Raw genomic sequence first — 17,591 nt, forward strand, 5'->3', positions numbered from 1 at the left:
AAGTGGCTTGGAATGCTCTCTTTATGGCAGCAACAGCCCTTTGCCTGTTTTCAGAACTTTGCTTCTCTAAAAATGCCGAAGGAATCTGAGAATTAGCCCAAGGTGGTTTAAGTTCTAAGGATCGGTAAAAAGGGAAATTGCACACTGATCCCCTTTTAATGTTGGAAAACAGAACAGAATCCTTTTTTATTGCAATATAAATGTGTTAACATTTTTAAATTGTAGCCCTAAATTGTTAAATTGCAAAATAACTCTCTCTTCACAAATATTAGAATTTACAAATTCTTTCAAAATCACCAGCGCTGCATGTAATCATCTACTTAGCAATATTTAAGTACTCTAATCTCTTTACATTTTTTTAAATCGCTAAATGTTATTATTCCATAGATTTATTTGCTTTCCCAGTGGACTACCTCTAAATCCTGTTTAATATGAGTTAAAATCTGTAGTCTTGACAGGTATGGTTTTCTCATCAACTGCTTGAAAAGCACAGTGTTCTCACTAAATGCCGATGCAGCAGTAATGCGTTCAGAAGGCCTTAGAGCAAAGTTTGCCATCTTGCAGTGGTTCATAGCAATAAAAGCTTAGTTTTTACCTCTGTGATTGGTGAGATCCCTGGATCCTGAAGGCAGCGGCGTATAGTGAGTCTTGGGTGAGACTGAGGCAGTGTCACTGGAGGAGGCCTGTATGATAAAACAAATATTATCAATACTCTAAAAGGAAAGTCAATGACTAAACAAAGATGCAAGATGAGCTATGTGATGTGATTACAGATGCACAGAGTTGACAGTCATATACATCACTGATAAATAATCAAGGCGGAAAACGTAAGAATTTTAAATGTAGTTGCCAGTCCGCAAAAGGAAGTAGTTTAACTTTTCCTATAGTGATACTAGAATAGTGTCACTAAACAAATATTTGAATGCACATCGCAACTTTAGAAAATGATACTTCCACTAAATCTTTTGACATTAAAAATGTCATTGTTAGTTCAATACGAGTTCATTTGCCTGCATGACAGTCATCAGTCAGCAGATTCTTTCAGCAGTAGTATAAAATAACAACAACTACATTTTACACTACTCATTCCCTCACTGGGAAGATAAGTGGTTATGTCACAAATGAGAATGCTCATAATGCACTGTGCAAAAGAAATTAAATAGAATATACAGCTGTAAGGAAAAATAACCTGTATCAAAAGTTTGAGACATTTGAGAAGCCTGATTTAATCAAAAAACACATATTCAGTACAGGGGAGAGACAAAAACAACCCTACACAACACAATCCCAAACTTTCCCCACAATAAAGAAGAATTCCAGATCTTACGCCTTTGTCTATTATCCAAAGGAAACACAGAGGTGTTTTAAATGCAGGGCAAAATACATTTTATCCAGTGAGACAGGGTTGCATCCCAAGGGCATATTATAAAGACCTGGCATTACAAAGACCAGAACAAGGATCTATTTATGCTTTTGAGTTACAGGGCAGCAAATGTTATTTTCTTGGAATGAGATCTTAAAGCAAAAGATGGGTCTTATTTGTGAACATGTATCATTTCCATAGAGTATTCCTTAAAAAGACGGCTTTATTTTCTCATTTACAAAGTGTTATTTCACAGACACAGATTGCAAAACGTGTGGGTTCTCTTTAGTGCCCCCTTCCCACAGTGCATGGGGCGGATCTGATTTGTGCCGCCGCCTGGCAAGTCCTAGGATTAGACATTTGCAAAGAAATGAGATTCCCCCCCGTTGCCGGCAGGAGGTGACATTACATAATGACAGGGGAAGGAAATTTTGTGCAAAGCGGCGGGAGGGAGATGCAAAGGAAAAGGCCGACCTACTGCATGACCTCAGCACTGGTCCTGTCCCAGGTCCCAGCATCAGGTCCCTTCTTCAGAGCATCCCAGGTGTAAAGAGCAAGTGGTGCAGTCCTGGTTCCAAGTGCGAGCACTTGGCTCAGTTGACCATGCTGCTTCGGCTCCTGGCAGCATAGTAGCAGTACTTAGTGTTCACGTGCAGTTAATAATCTCCAGGGCTTTCATGTCCTTTCCAGGCTAGTTAAATGTGGTAGAGATGAAGCACTTAGTTTTCACCATACTGTTTTTCCTACTGCTGCAACCCACTCATCTAGATGCAAAAATCAGACTGATGACTTTTAGAGAAGATAAAACAAAGGGGAAGAAGAAATGTAACCATTAAGCTATTTCTTAATTCCAGTGACAATGTATGGGATGAGTCATGAGACAAGAGTAGCCATTGTCTACCGCATGATGTTCTCCAAGCACCCATTGACATGAGTGCTACTAATAAATCAAAGTAATCCTAGTAACCGTCACTGTTTACTTGTAATGGTTTTGTAATCACTCAAACACTGTTTGACTCAGACTTTTTAATTGGACAGATATTTAAAAAAATAATTTACAAAGGTTGATGAGAATTTAAATATTAATGTAAAATGGGACAATAAAGTTTTGGCTCAGCAGGTCTTCAAACATTTGGAAACACTGATTCCTTTTTTTTTTTTTTTAAAGGTTACCAGAAATTAAACTACGATTGACACTGGTTTAGAAATAGTAATGATAAAAATAAAAATAAGGAATATATATTCTGTTTGAAGTCTATGAATATTTAAAAACCTTTTTTTGTCATTCTTCTTGGATTTTTGTAGATGCTAATACAGTTTAAAAGGTAAGTGACTCAGTGGATTAGCATACTAGCCTTTCACCTCTGGAGACCCATTTTCAGTTTTCACACAAGGTCATATGTTGAAATGATTTTTGCAGTCGCAGCTTGGTCCCTATCAGAAATCTAGCCACATCACTAAAACATTTCACTATTTAGCACAAAGGACATCTTATGACAAATGCAAGGCTCCTGAAATAGCAAGGACGTTACAGATCATGACAGGGATTCTATAGCTAATTCTTGCACAGCTTCTTCTCCCACTGCCTCCTGCAGTTCAGTACCATTATACCCTCCGACTTCATGAATACAAAGCTGAAAAGGCCACAGGCAGAGGCCACATCCTCAGCTGGTGACCAGTGTAGCTGCACTGACTTCATTTGAAATATGCCAATTTACACCAGCTGAAGATATAGACAAAAGAGTTCATACCTGTGAGATGTTGAATGCCCTCCAACTCTAAATAAAGACAATGTGAGCTGAAGGCATTTGCCACCTCACTGGATCAGGCCTCCAAATTGACAGGCCACTAATGTATACAATAAGTCCCAAATATGAAGTACAGAGCATGTGTCCACTATGCTCTATTGTTTTATCTTGGCCAGGTAGCACTGGGCAAGATGAGGATAACTGTAATTATAATGTATTTAACATAAGATCTTTTCCCCCAAAGTCTCTCCAAAAGCTCAAAATGGAGGAGGCCTCATATTATACATTCTAGATGTTATCTGTCTATTCAAGTACTCATATTTGGGACTCTGATAATAGTGAAGGTTTCTCTTTGGTACTTTTAATCTCAATTTAGGCTGTTGACAGTTTGATGATAGCTTTTTCTAAAATTACTGGAAGAAACTGCCTTTTCAGCAAATACCACTGACTGAGCAAAATTCAAGAGCTTCTAAAAAGGATATCATAGTGAAGGGGCAATTTAGCTTTATTTCCAATTTTAGGAAAAGCAAGAAGAGAAAGATTTTTTTATTGGCATGTTGCTGCTGTTTTATGTACAGTATGTAATTCTCTGCCAAGTATACAACAGTTTTTATTACTTTTCTGCTAAGTGTTCAGTTACAAAAGTTTTAATTCCATGGAATACCATATAGGGATTGGACAGTTTTGCACAAATGTCAACTGAGTGAAAATCCTGTATCAAGTTTTTGTGTAAACCTGTGTGCTAGAAGAAGGAAGCCACAAATTCTCTTCTTACTGTTTACTGAGAGGTTGCCTTAAGCTATTTTCCAAAGTGACTTGTATAGATTATTCTTCATATTCACAAAAATATTTTGATGGTGATACCATTGACATGTGAGAGTTCTGTCTTCAGATAGTTCTGCTATTTGCACATGAAGTTCTAGTTACAGTGCAAAAATGACCTTGAAGGGACATAACTTACAAATAGCTTAAAGGGAAAAAATGGGTGAAGAAGTGAGATTTTCTGTCTACTGAGAACATGCCAAAGAGTTCAATAAGAATGTTGCAACAGGTCACATTGATAATCTGTACCTTAGTATCTGCAATTACAATGCATAAATTCAAAGCATGTGAGTAGTTTAAATGATGTAAATGGGATTACTCAGGTGCTTAAAGTCATGCACATGCTTAAGCACCCTGCCAAATCAGGGTCTAAACTGTTCTTTAGGAATATCCTCCAGGGTTCTGTTGGAGTAGGAACTGTAAAACTTAACTCTAAATAAACAAAATAGAAGACAGAAGTCTACTGGGATTTCAATTCAACACCTTTGCCAAAACTACAGACTACCTATAAAGCTGAGAAAAGAAAAAGCTTACCCATAAATAAAAATAGTTTTGATCATTTTAATTAGAACAATGGCAATTGCTTACGAAATTTATATTCTGTTGAATCATTTGGTGCTGCTTTATGTGCTATACTGCTGTATCCCAGGGAGACCTGTTAATACTAGGTATTTTTCTACTTGCTGCAGATAGAGAAATGCTAAGACAGGAATGGTCACTATTTTCTATGTTGAAATATTTACCCTTGAGATATGAAAAATCATCTTCATTTCTATGACATGTCATAAATTCTTCACACATACACGCTCACCAATAATTGTAATAGTCACTAATACACTGTAGCTGACAAGTTTTATAACACAGGAAGAAGAGCAAGTTGGCATCCTCCCTTAAAAGAATTCAGTGGCTATACAGAGCACTTACGAAAAGACATGGTTTATTAAGATCATTTTGCTAACTGCACAAGAAACTGATTTCCCCAGCTGAATACATTAAAACTCAGGCATACTTTTCATTGGATATTATTGAAAGTAATGTTAGTTCTAGAAGGCATTTTCTGGACATTACCAGAGCAGATCCAACAGAGAGATGGTGGAGAGCGCTGACATGTTTAGAAATGAGATGGGGTAGCTACCAAATTCTTCCACTATATATAAAAAAAGTCTAGAAGCTATAAATCTAACAATGTAGTTAAACAAATACTCTAAAAGACAACAATTCCACAATGCACTCACAATCACTCAGCTCTTATTGTGTACTTATGCCACACTTGCTCATCCTAAAATGAGATATTGTATGTAGTGTACAAAAGTTGGAAACAGTTCTGTCTAGTTTCAGCAGCCTGTACTTTTTGTCTTATAAAGGAGGAAGGTGTGGAAGGGGGAAAGGGAGAATAAAGCCTTTATCCTTTCTCAAGAATAAATAGGAGTTGATATATATCTTGCCATATTAATACATATCAAGATATATAAATAGACCTTGATATCTCTTTTCCTCTCATATAAATACAAAAATGGACACATACTCAGGTCACGGTGATAAACCTCACAAATATGTGAACTATATGTCACTGACATTTACCCATCTACATGTGAGAAAAAAATGAACCGAGCAAAGATTTAGGAAAATGGTATGACCTGACAAGTAGTATCAGAATGGCTAGTTATCAGTAATAAAACAGGAAAAGGTTAGAAGAATTAAGAGTGTAGGGTTTAATAAGAAATACGGGATATAGGCCAAAGTTACTCTTGCATATATAGTTTGCATGTCAGTTCTGTAATTTTTTTTAACATTTGGGGATGCTTAAAAGCTCTTTCTATCCATCACAGTGTGTTTTTCCCCTCAGACTTAATCTTCTGCATTTTAATGGCACACTACAAGGCCCATCTTTTTAAAAAGACTGCTGAAGAGAATATTGTTTAGGGTAATGTATAGAGAAAGTGTGGCTTTTGTTTTCTGTTTGTGTTGCATGATTATCTACCATTCTTGTGTTTTGTGGGATTGCTGTTTATTTTCATACATTGACTCACAGTATTTAACAAGGCTGGTCAAATTCACCTACTGCGTCAGAACGGTGCCTTTTGTCATTTTATAAATTTATATTTAAATGAAAATGATAATAAAAATGTAAGATAGTACAATAGTGTCATCATCAACCCAACAATATCTATATCATCAAATGCAAAGCTCAAGTTCATTAAATAAATCTTGTTAGTTTCTATGACTTTCCATCGCATACACTGCAAAAAAAGAAAGAATGCACAAAATCACTGCATTACCCAGTTTCTGTAGTTATTAAACCGTTTCTCCCAAAATGTCTATGAAAATACGATACTGGGAACAATGATTCTGATGTCCTCTGTAAAGCACTTTGAGATTTACTGATGCTAGCATTACAGTAGAGCTAGATATTATAATTAATTATTATATGATATTTTATTATAGTATATGATAGTATATTCTATTATTATGAGTAGGGATCAACTCACATTTGCTTTTTTAAGTCCTTTTCTCTCCTCTTTCAGTGTTAAGATTTCTGTTGTAAATATACTTAAATAGTGTACTCAGTGCTTGACAATGTAATGTTTTAACAGATATATTATTTTAAAATCTTTATTACTATTATTATTATTACCTACATAAACATCTGTTTACTTTGTTGGAGTAATTCTGGCACAGAGACTGTTTTTTACCATACATTTGTACAACATCAAGCACCATAGAGCCCTGATATTAGTTGGGGGTGGGGCGGGGAAGCTCCAGCTGCTACTATATCAGAAAAAATTAACACTGAATCCTTAAGTATTCCACATAACAGGTAATGAGGCACACCAAGATGATAAACATTTCTTAAAACTGTTATATTGGGGGAATTTATTTATTTTGTCATAAACTTTAATATTAACTCGGGAAATATACTGAAAAGTTGACAGCTTTATTTTTCAACTTGAAAGAAGAAGAAAGAATTAAGGAGACTTTAAGAACTGACAAGGTTGGGCTTATCAGAGCTCTTACTATTTAAGACAGACTAGGAAAGGTCTTGTTCAGGACAACTCTACTGTGAACTAGGTTAGAGGTCAGAGAAAGGTCAAACAACTGCCATGACTGATAGCAAGACCCTGTCATGTTTCAGAGAAGCCAACAGGTGGCATGGCATGACTACACAGGGAAGTTTGCTTTGCTTAACAACATAGGAAATATTTTTCATGCTGAACTTGTCCCACTTTGGGGGATTTGTGTTGGTAAATTTGTAGCATAAATTAGAGTCATTTTAATTATGAAGAAATACCAGCTGCATGGCATTATCACAAGTTGCCTGATCTTTCCAGGCTTAATGAGATGACCTACTTACCCCACATAAAAATAGTGACTTGTTTCAAAATCTGTTTTTAGACATTTGACCACAGTAGGGAACAAACAGCACATGAATACTGTCCTGGGAGCGGGGGGAGAACTGCATTGCCCAGTTTATAAGTCTTAAGAATGCTCATGTTTTAAGCAAACTACGCTTGTGATATTTTGCCAGTGTTACTGAAAATGAGGCTATTTTTAACATGACTCTTGCAAACAGGTACTCAGGTTGTTGGTTGTTTTTTTTTCTTTTTTTTCTTTTTATTAAAAATAGCAACTATGAAAATGTTTCATTAGAATGACATGCAGCCTGACCTCTCTTAGCTAGTACACTATTTTAGTCTATAATTACAAGTAACTCATTACTAGGAATTAAATTTAAAATGTAGGGGAAGGGTCTACCAATTTGATATTATTAATGCACAGAATCCATGAGACAAGAAAGAAGGGCAGATGTCAGTAGGATAAAGGCTTTACTCTACTTCACTTTATTCTTGTACAGCAACCAGAAACTTTCAATAAGAAAGCTTGAAACACATCAAAAGTCAAGGCTTTTTCAGATCAGTAGGTGAATCTACAGTCACTTCTATAACGATGCGAAGAAAGAATTACAACCTTCACACGTACTGAAGTGAAGTAAAGTACAAGACAAAAACTAAAGGAGCAACACTTTTGCACCATCCAAGAGGTAAAGGAATCAACTATACTTTGACAGATGGCTACCAAAGCTTCTGAGAAATATTGGCACCCAATTAAACTAAAAATAAAATAGGATATGTGCATGTTTATTTCCTGAATTCCCTATGCACAGGGGTAAAACCAAGATTTGGACAGTGCTGCAAAATGCTCGTTCCACATAGTGGCTGGATATATTGTACATCTACCACATTCAACCCAATTTATAGAGACTAATGGTTAAAGAAAACATAAATAATCTTGTTATTCTTGGAAATCAACCACTTTTCTTCAAATGCTGGTGGAAGTAAAGGGTGGACTGTAATTCAGCTCAGACAGTCCCCTTTGAATCATGGTTTGAGAAATGCCAAAAATTAAATAATTCTGCCATCCAAATTAAATATAGCTACTGATTTTTCTCTTTTAAAACTTGAATACTTGAATAATTAAACATTTATCCAACATTTATTTCAATGGTAGAAGAAAATATTGCAACATTTCGGACAGTCTTCAGTTTAATGAACAGTACAAGTGTCTCACTTATAATCAAGAGTGCAAGGGGGAGCTTGACAAATACCTCTTCTGGAGAGTTTTATCAGGTTACATTCAGATTTGATGCTATTAATAAAAATCAGCTGATTTATTGTGGTTGTTGGAAGACAAAGAGAACAGTGATCTTCTGATTTGGGGTCAGCATCACAGCTCTGATAATCTATAGCCAGAAAAGTAACACTTTCATTTATTTAAATAAACGCAAGGCTTAACAAAACTTATGGCATCTGAAAATGCCTTTTCCTCATTTTCATGTATAGGAGACAATCGCTTAGAAACCACATCTGAATTTGCTATAATTTTTGGCTTCCTAATACAAAATTGCAAGGTTAGGGTAGGTTGGGTATAACTGGATCAAAAATGTAAATGAACATAAGAGAATTCTTATTCATTTAGGCTTAATTGACTGTAATTGATATCTCTGGTGTGCTGCCAAATCTAACTATTGTGAATAGTACCTAATGTATGGACATTATTTTTGGACTATTGAATGCCAGAAAATAATGAGCTGGCATTCAGCTTTGGTGAATCAGACCCTGAATTTTCATCTAAGAGCAGTTTTGAATTATTACTGGAGATAAGGTGTAAATGTGCAAGGGAATTTTATCCATGTTTCTTCCATGATTCATAAATGAAGGAAAAATTATAGTCTAAATTGCACTTAAAAGGAATAAAGTCTTTTCATGTCATACATGATTTATCAAAATGATCTCATTTTAAGGGTACTGTGGTGTATCTTGATTAATAACATTAGTAAGCATGATGAATAGCCTCTTTAATGGTAATGCAGAATGTATTGGCAAAATCCCTACTACTACCAGAAAGGGTGGGAAGTAAAATATGCAGTGGATAGTTACTTGCAGATACAGCTTATGTAAACTCTCTCCGTGGTATTTTGCACTGAGAGGCCCTTTGATATTTGTTCACTTGAATTTATGTGTTGGCAGTGGACAAACAATTTATCGTCAACCCCGTTTTCAAAATGAATAATGAATTTTACATTCTATGGCAGCTCAAATCACTAAGCAAGTCAAATGGTTACCAGTTCACTGCAAAACAAGTTGAACTGTGAATGTACTGTAAAGGTATGTAGTGCATTAAGGTCTTTCAAGCTACCTCTGGAAAAGGGCATATTACCTTTCAAGAACTTTGGTCCTGTCCCCTCATGACCTATTTCAATATCCTCTTCACATTTTGCTTTAATATCTTAAATACTTCCCTCTTGTATTGCTCCCTCCTCTCTTTTTTTAAGCTGCTCCAGTCTGCCCTAACTAATTTCCTTTTGGGCTGATAGATCAGAAGCCTTCCTACCACTGTTCCTTTTAGACCTGTGAAGCCCTCCTCGTAATCCCGCTGCTTGTCCACAATTAATCTTTCCAGTTGCCACATTATTAACACTACCACCCACAGACAGAGGATGCCTGAGCCTGGCTGGATACTAGCTCCCCACTGGAGTATCAAAGATGTCAATCACACGCTAGTCAGAAAGTTGCCTGCTGTCAACATCAGAGGTTTTCATCCTCTCCTACCCACTGATCAAACATTTTTCTTCAGAAGATTAATTCAAAGTCTCCACCCATTTCCTCCCATATCCTCTTTCCCTTTTAGCTTTACTCAATGATCCATCTTCTGTATGAAAAAGGAAGCAGTGAATAATAGAAATCTTTTCAAAACAAAAGTTAGGTGAAAGTAAATTTAAATCCCAGCTGTTGTCAACCTTTTTTTCCCATTTAAACACCTTAAAGCAGCCTGGATTAGGCCTAGCCTGAAATAACTTTCTTTGATCAAAGACCCCAAGACTACACAAATATAATCACAAGGCAGTGACTGCTTCTAAGCAGCCTGAATTGATTTGTTTTACTGTAACATATAATACATGTATAACAACAGTACATTTGTTTCCTTGACTTTCAAGACCTCTTTTTCAACTTATAACATATCACTTGAAGCCAAGTATTTTAGGAATTATATTTAGCACTGATTTTCTTTTTCAAACTATGGTGAACTGCCAGAAGAAACTGACTTTGATATGTTGGGCTAAAGAATATTTGTTTTTAAGATTTTTTTAAAAAGTATCTATAATTGACGGAACAAGCAGCTGGGGAAGATTCTGCTAGTCAGATCAAGTTTAAGTGAGTGGGCTGGGAAGGAAGGAGGAACAGCCCTAAGCATTGTAATCTCCTCCGTGATAATAGACCAGATTCTAATATTTTCACTCATGCTAAGTGGCTCCTTACTCCTCCATTAGTTCAGTACCATTCAACATAATGAAAATTAGAATCTGATCCTAAAGGAAGCACCAGAGCTACAAGTTCCAGCAGTATAGTGTTGTCTGTTACTGGAAAAGGTACAGATATGAGAAATTAAATACAGTAAAATGGTATTGCAGAAAGCAAACCCATTTATATAATCCAGTATGAAGCGTATCCATTGTACAATCTGATTTTGGATTTTTAAATAAGAATAATTGATTTGAGATGGCTTCACAGGACAAAAATTGTACTTTTAAAGCATACTGGTACCCACAGGAGATAGATCTGAGGTTAGAGTAATTATGAAATTGACATAATAATTCAAGTGATTGGATTAGCACTTGCCAATAGTTGGCAAAATAAACTCAAGTTGCAGTTCAATGATTTTCAACTAAATGGCAGAGAAAATAAAACCAAACAATCAAACTATAAATTCTCCTGGATTCTTAATTTTCCCACGATTGTCATTAAGTAAACCAGGAAAATATCCCACCAGTGACAAGCATTTAATGGCCCAACAAAATACACAATAGACATGCAGAGCATGCTGATCTTGCGTTGCTCTTCCAAGTTTGGTTAAAATGTAGTCCATGCAAGAAATGTTTAAGTGTGTGACACACTAAGATGTTTTGTGTTGTCTTAGACTTTCAATTAATGTTCCTGTTTATGTTCCTGTAAAAGAAGCTGAGAATGCAGCCTATGTTCTTATTTATGCCATGTGTATATATGCACACACACATGAAAATTTCTAGTGGTGTGTCTTAAAGTATCAGAGGGGAAAAAAAACTATTAACAGTATAAAAAAATAAGCCTTTGTCAACAACTGTGTAAGTCTTACACAATTATTCCTTGAGATGTCGTGTAAGGAGAACCACAAATGCACTTCTAGATGGGCAGATGCAGGCTCCTCTCAAGAGCATTAAGCCTGTGCTCCCAATTTATTCTTACCTTAATTCTACGTTTATTACATTTCATTCATTACATTACATCATGCAACCATCTCTCAGGACTTAAAGAACAACATTCAGTCCTTTGTAAAAATTCATCATAACTCAGAAAGAAGTTGCAAAAAGATGGGTAAGTTTCAAATGTGCATGTAAATAAATTAAGAATGTGTAAGATTTCAGTATCTCTGAATTCCATTCATTTTCCATAATGTTTGGCCTTTGTACCCTTCACCCACTATAGCACATCTACAGATGGCCGACCAAATTCTTCCATCAGATGTTTATGTCCAAATCCCAATGAAGTAGATGGGACTTACGTGCACTGAGACACAACTTGAGAGAGGATATATTGTCACCTCTAGACTTCGTTTATGTTGGTACATCCATCCTTAATCCACCATAAATTGTTTTTGCACTATTTTCGTATGAAAAAAGCCAATACAAAATACATTGCATTACATTCAGTATTGCACCATACAGCCAGTTGTGAAGTGCTTTATCTGAACTCCAGGGTTTAGCCAGCAGGAGGTGTTCAGCAACAAGGCATCCAAAGAGCAATTTCATTTTCTGAATGTAAATCCAATAGTTGCAAATAATGCTTAATCTTTAGAAATCTGTGAGCTAGGGTACTTCTGAGTCTATATTAGATAATAGTGCATAGTACCATATAGACTATACAGACACATATATACATATTTACACATGCATACGTATTGCACATATACAAATAAACATTTACACATATACAGTGGAATCCTCTACTTATGTTAACAGAACTTCACTATATGCAATGATTCACTATTACCAGCGCTGTAGTGGGCACCAGTCAGTGCACTGAAGAAATCACAGACCATCAGTCTATCTGTCTATAGATGGATTTCACTGTATTTGAGTTCAGTATAAGTGAATTCTTTTGGATACCATAAATATATCACATTTTAGTCTTTGACATACAGGTGGTCTATAAACTCTTCAATTCCCTTGCCCACTTGATTTCTAGGGGTCATCAGATGTCAGCTTAGAACCAGCAAGGAAAATTGCTTTCGTGGCTATTCCACAAAAGAGGACATATAACACTACCATATTTTCAGAACATATACAGGCAATGGCAATCTGGGAAGAGGGTTACTGGGTATATTACTTTATACAATAGACCTAAGTCTAGTAACTTGCAATATCAAAGAATTATCTTTGCTTTTCAGTTTGTTATACCATGCTGTCTCACTTTGTAAATTAATGATTTTTTCCTTCTGACATATGAATTATAAAAGGTTAATCTACATGAAAATTAAAGTCTGACCCTAAAGATTAAAGGTTAACATTAGTTTGGTAACTATTATTCAGCTATGTTGCTCTCCTTGCTTAACAGACATGGGAATTAAAAATTTGGGAAGGTTAAAAAAAATGCTTTTAAGTAGTCTTCCTACAGGCATGTGGGAAGAAAACTGAGCTGGAGCGAAGCTTCTTGTCAGACAGCTAAGTCAGCAGAAGGGGGTGCTATAGTGTAACCTATTTAAGATGCAAATAGAGTAACTTTTGTAACAGCAGATTAAAGCAAGCATTTTATTCACTTGGCATGCCCACAGTGTGCTGAACGTTGGAATCAGGCTTGTCACTGCACACCGCAGGTTATTAATAGCGCTCAGAACAGTGTTGCTAAATGTGCAAGTTAAAAAAGCAAATAAACAAAAATGGATTTATCTGTGGTATTTGTTCTCTGGCAGAATTCAGCAAGGCCCTGCCTTGCACAGAAGATTTGTTAATTCAAGACCACAGAGGCTCAAAGATTTTCCTTTTTCCATGCATCTGATTGACAACCATCTACTGCAGTCAAAAGTTCTTCTAGTATAAGTGAGCTATAAACCTAGCATTTTAGAGAGAGACTGTGATTATTTTCAACCTAACCAAGCAAATATAAAAACAGGGCAAGTTGGAGAGAATCTATGGAATATGACAACTGCTTTCTAATAGGTCTTTTTGGATTCTGTTGCTCTGGTGAACTACCAGCATGTGAGCAAAGACAAAATCTAAGGCTTCTGCAGGACCAAATCAACACATTGCACTGTGGCTTTACACTTTATTTTCCTACATTGGCAGGTGTTAGACCAGCAAGTAGGTTTCCTCTCCCTCTATTCAAGCCAGTTCCTGTTTTCTTCATCTCGATCTCTCGGAGACTCATCAAAAACAGGATTTAATTACATCTCAAAAAAAAAGGGGGGGAGGAAGAGTGTAAACATGACTCCTTTTTATCTCCTGATACATCTGGACAAGTAGACAATGTGCTAAAACAAAATAAATCTGCCCTGACAGTCACATCAAAGGGTTCAGCTAGGGGCTTGCAGCTACTTAAGGCACAGGAATGTTGTTGCTAAGCATCGCTCTACAACCTATCAGTCCCTTAAAGAAGAGCTTTTTTCTTTCAGAGGGAGATGAGGAAAGCTGAAGAGTGGGAACCAGACTGCAAAGGGAGATTGGGGATTTTGGAGGATTTTGGAGCTTAAAGTGAATTGTGAGAAGAAAGGGGTTTGTGTTTTGTTTTGCCTCTTGACACACAGTCTACTTTTTTGGGTGGAGGATGGAGGAGGTAAAACATATGGATGAAACATCTTTTTAATTTTCCCTTTTGGATCAACACAGGATATCATAGACTTTGCCTTTTTGTCAAATCCCTGTTCTTACAGTAGTATATCTGAAAGAGAAAGATTGTGACCAAAAGCAATAGGATACTTGAGCTGATTGTTATTGAAACCATATTGCAAACTGTGTGCCTTGCCCCCATTTCATTCAAACATCAGGTAAATATACACAACTAAATATAGGAATTCAGCTGGAATGTTAATGTCTAATCATCTCACTACCCAGTAAAGGGAAACTTTGGATGCACACACATGATTTGATGCTCATTTGCTAGTAAAATCTATTCCCTATAGTGAGTGGAATGTCTTTAAGTCTCTTTGTCTCTAGCACTGAGCTCTAAAGGGCTGATTTTGACATGTGTTGAGGATCCACAACTCCTAATGAAGTCAATGGGAGTCAAGAGTGTGCTTAAAAAAAAAAAGTCATTTTTTTCCATTTTTATTATAACCATAGCATTGGCAAAATGGGGAATTACAATTGCACCAACAGATTTAATAATACTCCCCCACTTATGCTGGTGGATAAAGAAATATATATTCGGTTGGAGATAGGATACCCAGCATGAAAAATACTACCTTAAAGAAATATTTTCAGCTTTTGTTGCTGTGTTCTGAGAAACAGAGTCATCTATGAAAAGTTTATTAATACATTGTTAAAACCAATAACAGATCCTTCCCAGCACCACTGAGAGGTGAAAATACTACAACTATCTACCTATGCCTTTAAAAAAAAAACATTTTAACTGTAAAAATGGTCATCATCTCCTTTTTTTTATGAATTAAACAAAGAAAATTCTGAAACAGCTTCATTCTACATGCAGGGTAGCTATCAACATGAACAATTACTGAGCCTGTGATATTGCACAAATAAATAACACTTAGCATTATCTTCAGCACTATCACATTTATTAAAAAGTGACTGACGGCAATAGTAACCATTTTTACTGTCCCATATAGCTCTTATTTTCTAATTAAAGAGGTTATTTCCACTGCTAACACAGCCATTTGTCTTATTTGAGTATTACATAATATTTTTTGCCAGCCAAGCCTGACTATGAAAAGGAGTGTTCTGTGTGGTGAACTGTGGCTCAAGTTGCTTTACTGTTTGGTAATCATGGAAATGGGCCATTTTGTGGTGTGTTAATAAATAAACTTTTTGCAATTTCTCCTAAAACATGATAAAGCTCATACTTTGTCCTACCCTCTAGCTTCAATACAAGGGCAATGAGCTGTATTATTAAAGATATAGGTCAAACAAACCTGACGAATTCAATCCTGTGGGATGCTTTAAGAACTGTTGTCATATTACTGAGATCATTCTGCTGCTCCTAATTATTCCTCTTGGTTGCTTCACATTTCAAGTGATTTCTCTCACACTTATGTCAAAATTTATAAGCTGCTCTGTGTAACAACACTACATTATTTCCTCACTTGTTATGGTAATATAGAACAGAGACTAGGAGAATGCTTTAATCTATCTGACAAGGATAATGTAGTCTAGAAGCGTAATAAACTTTGTATTTTACCAAGGTTTTTTTTCCTACTCAGAAACATTTCATATAGACAGACAACTTTAAAAAACCTAATTGCTACAATACCCTCTTACCTCAGTTCCTTTTTAAAAGGGAAAATGTTTCAGTGTTAAAGTGTTCACGCCAATAACTCATGCACCCTCCTTACTTCCAGGTGTGATTACAATTGTGCAACATGCGGACTGTACAATAATACTAGTTATTATGGTGGTGACACTATTTTCATAAGATCAATGCATTTCACACACAGCACACCAATACTTGCAATCAGCACATGAGCTGAACTTCCACACTCCAGTAACGCAGCTCAGTCTGACTGGCACAACATTTATATTGCGCTAGGCAACTGGTAATGGGCCGAAGATAAAAATCAGCTTTACATATTAATTTCCTTTTCTATAGCATTGCCCATCTCTCAAAGACATCTATAATTTGGAGAAAGAGGCCAACAGAAGAATTGATGAAGGACTTGAGTTGTAAAGCTACTGGAGGGGTGCCTCACAGTGGGGGTTAGACCGAGGAGACGGAGTTTCATTAGGAGTATACTGCAGGATACTCAAGGTATCCAAAAGGTCATTCACTTTGGAGAGAAATACTAACAAAGATTAAAGTTATGCACACAATCTACACTATGTATAATTGATAAATAGCTTGCACCCATCTTGACATTTCCATGGTGTCCTCAGTTTTGTTGCTATACTTGTAGGATGTTCAGAGGCCCCCAAAAGGACTTTCAGGCATCAGCAGATTTTGCAACATTTTGGCAGAATTGTACCAAACAAAAAAAAAAAACAACACACCACACCAAACCAATCTCCACACTTTTTTTCCCTTACAACATGCTGATATAACATTATGATAGTGTAATAGCTAACTACACTGCATCAAATGAATGTACTAACACGGCAAGCTGAGGAGCACTGGCTGTAGTGACAAATTTTTAACAGTAAGTTTTGATACCTGGAGATTTTTCTTCTCTGAATACTAGGCTGACTGTTCTTCCTTGGCTCTGCACCATCAGACGACAAGATCATCTCCATCAATCACTAGGAGAGATTGGCTTCCCCTTTTGGAGTCTCCCTAGAGCAGTGATGCTGAACCTTTCCAGACTACTGTACCCCTTTCAGGAGTCTGATTGGTCTTGCATACCCCAAGTTTCACCTCACTTAAAAACGACTTGCTTGCAAAGTCGGACATAAAAATACAGAAGTGTCACACCACACTAATATTGAAATATTGCTTGCTTTCGCATTTTTACCATATAATTATAAAATAAATCAATTGGAATATAAATATTGTACTTACATTTCAGTGTGTAGTATATAGAGCAGTATAAACAAGCCATTGCTTGTATGAAATTTTAGTTTGTACTGACTTCGCTAGTGCTTTTATGTAGCTTGTTGTAAAACTAGGCAAATATCAGGATGAGCTGATGTGCACCTGGAATACCTCTGCATACCCCCAGGGGTATGTGTACCTCTGGTTGAGAACCACTGTCCTAGAGAGACTACAGGAAGGAAAAGAATGATTCAAGATGATGCACAGGATGCTGTAGCCCACATCCTGGTCTAAGGATGGAAGAATTGGAAAATTCTACCCAGAGATAGGAAAATGCATGAGGCCTAACTCCTAAGGGGGTGAACTCAGACACCAGAAAGAGGACAGAGGTGCAGTCTCTTAACCTAGAGAGATTCCTACCAACAATTTGGCGAG

At 36.4% G+C, this 17,591-nt stretch overlaps 1 protein-coding gene across 1 annotated transcript in view; it reads right to left on the reverse strand.

The window, feature by feature from the left end:
- LRMDA (leucine rich melanocyte differentiation associated) overlaps positions 1-17,591 on the reverse strand; it is a 992,983-nt gene that overhangs the window by 145,091 nt on the left and 830,301 nt on the right. Inside the window, exon 6 of the mRNA XM_030570748.1 lies at positions 596-683. Coding sequence (XP_030426608.1) covers positions 596-683 — 88 coding nt within the window. The remainder of the gene's footprint in view (positions 1-595; positions 684-17,591) is intronic.

Source organism: Gopherus evgoodei, chromosome 7 (genome assembly GCF_007399415.2).
Source record: "Gopherus evgoodei ecotype Sinaloan lineage chromosome 7, rGopEvg1_v1.p, whole genome shotgun sequence".
In the NCBI taxonomy this organism is placed as follows: domain Eukaryota; kingdom Metazoa; phylum Chordata; order Testudines; family Testudinidae; genus Gopherus; species Gopherus evgoodei.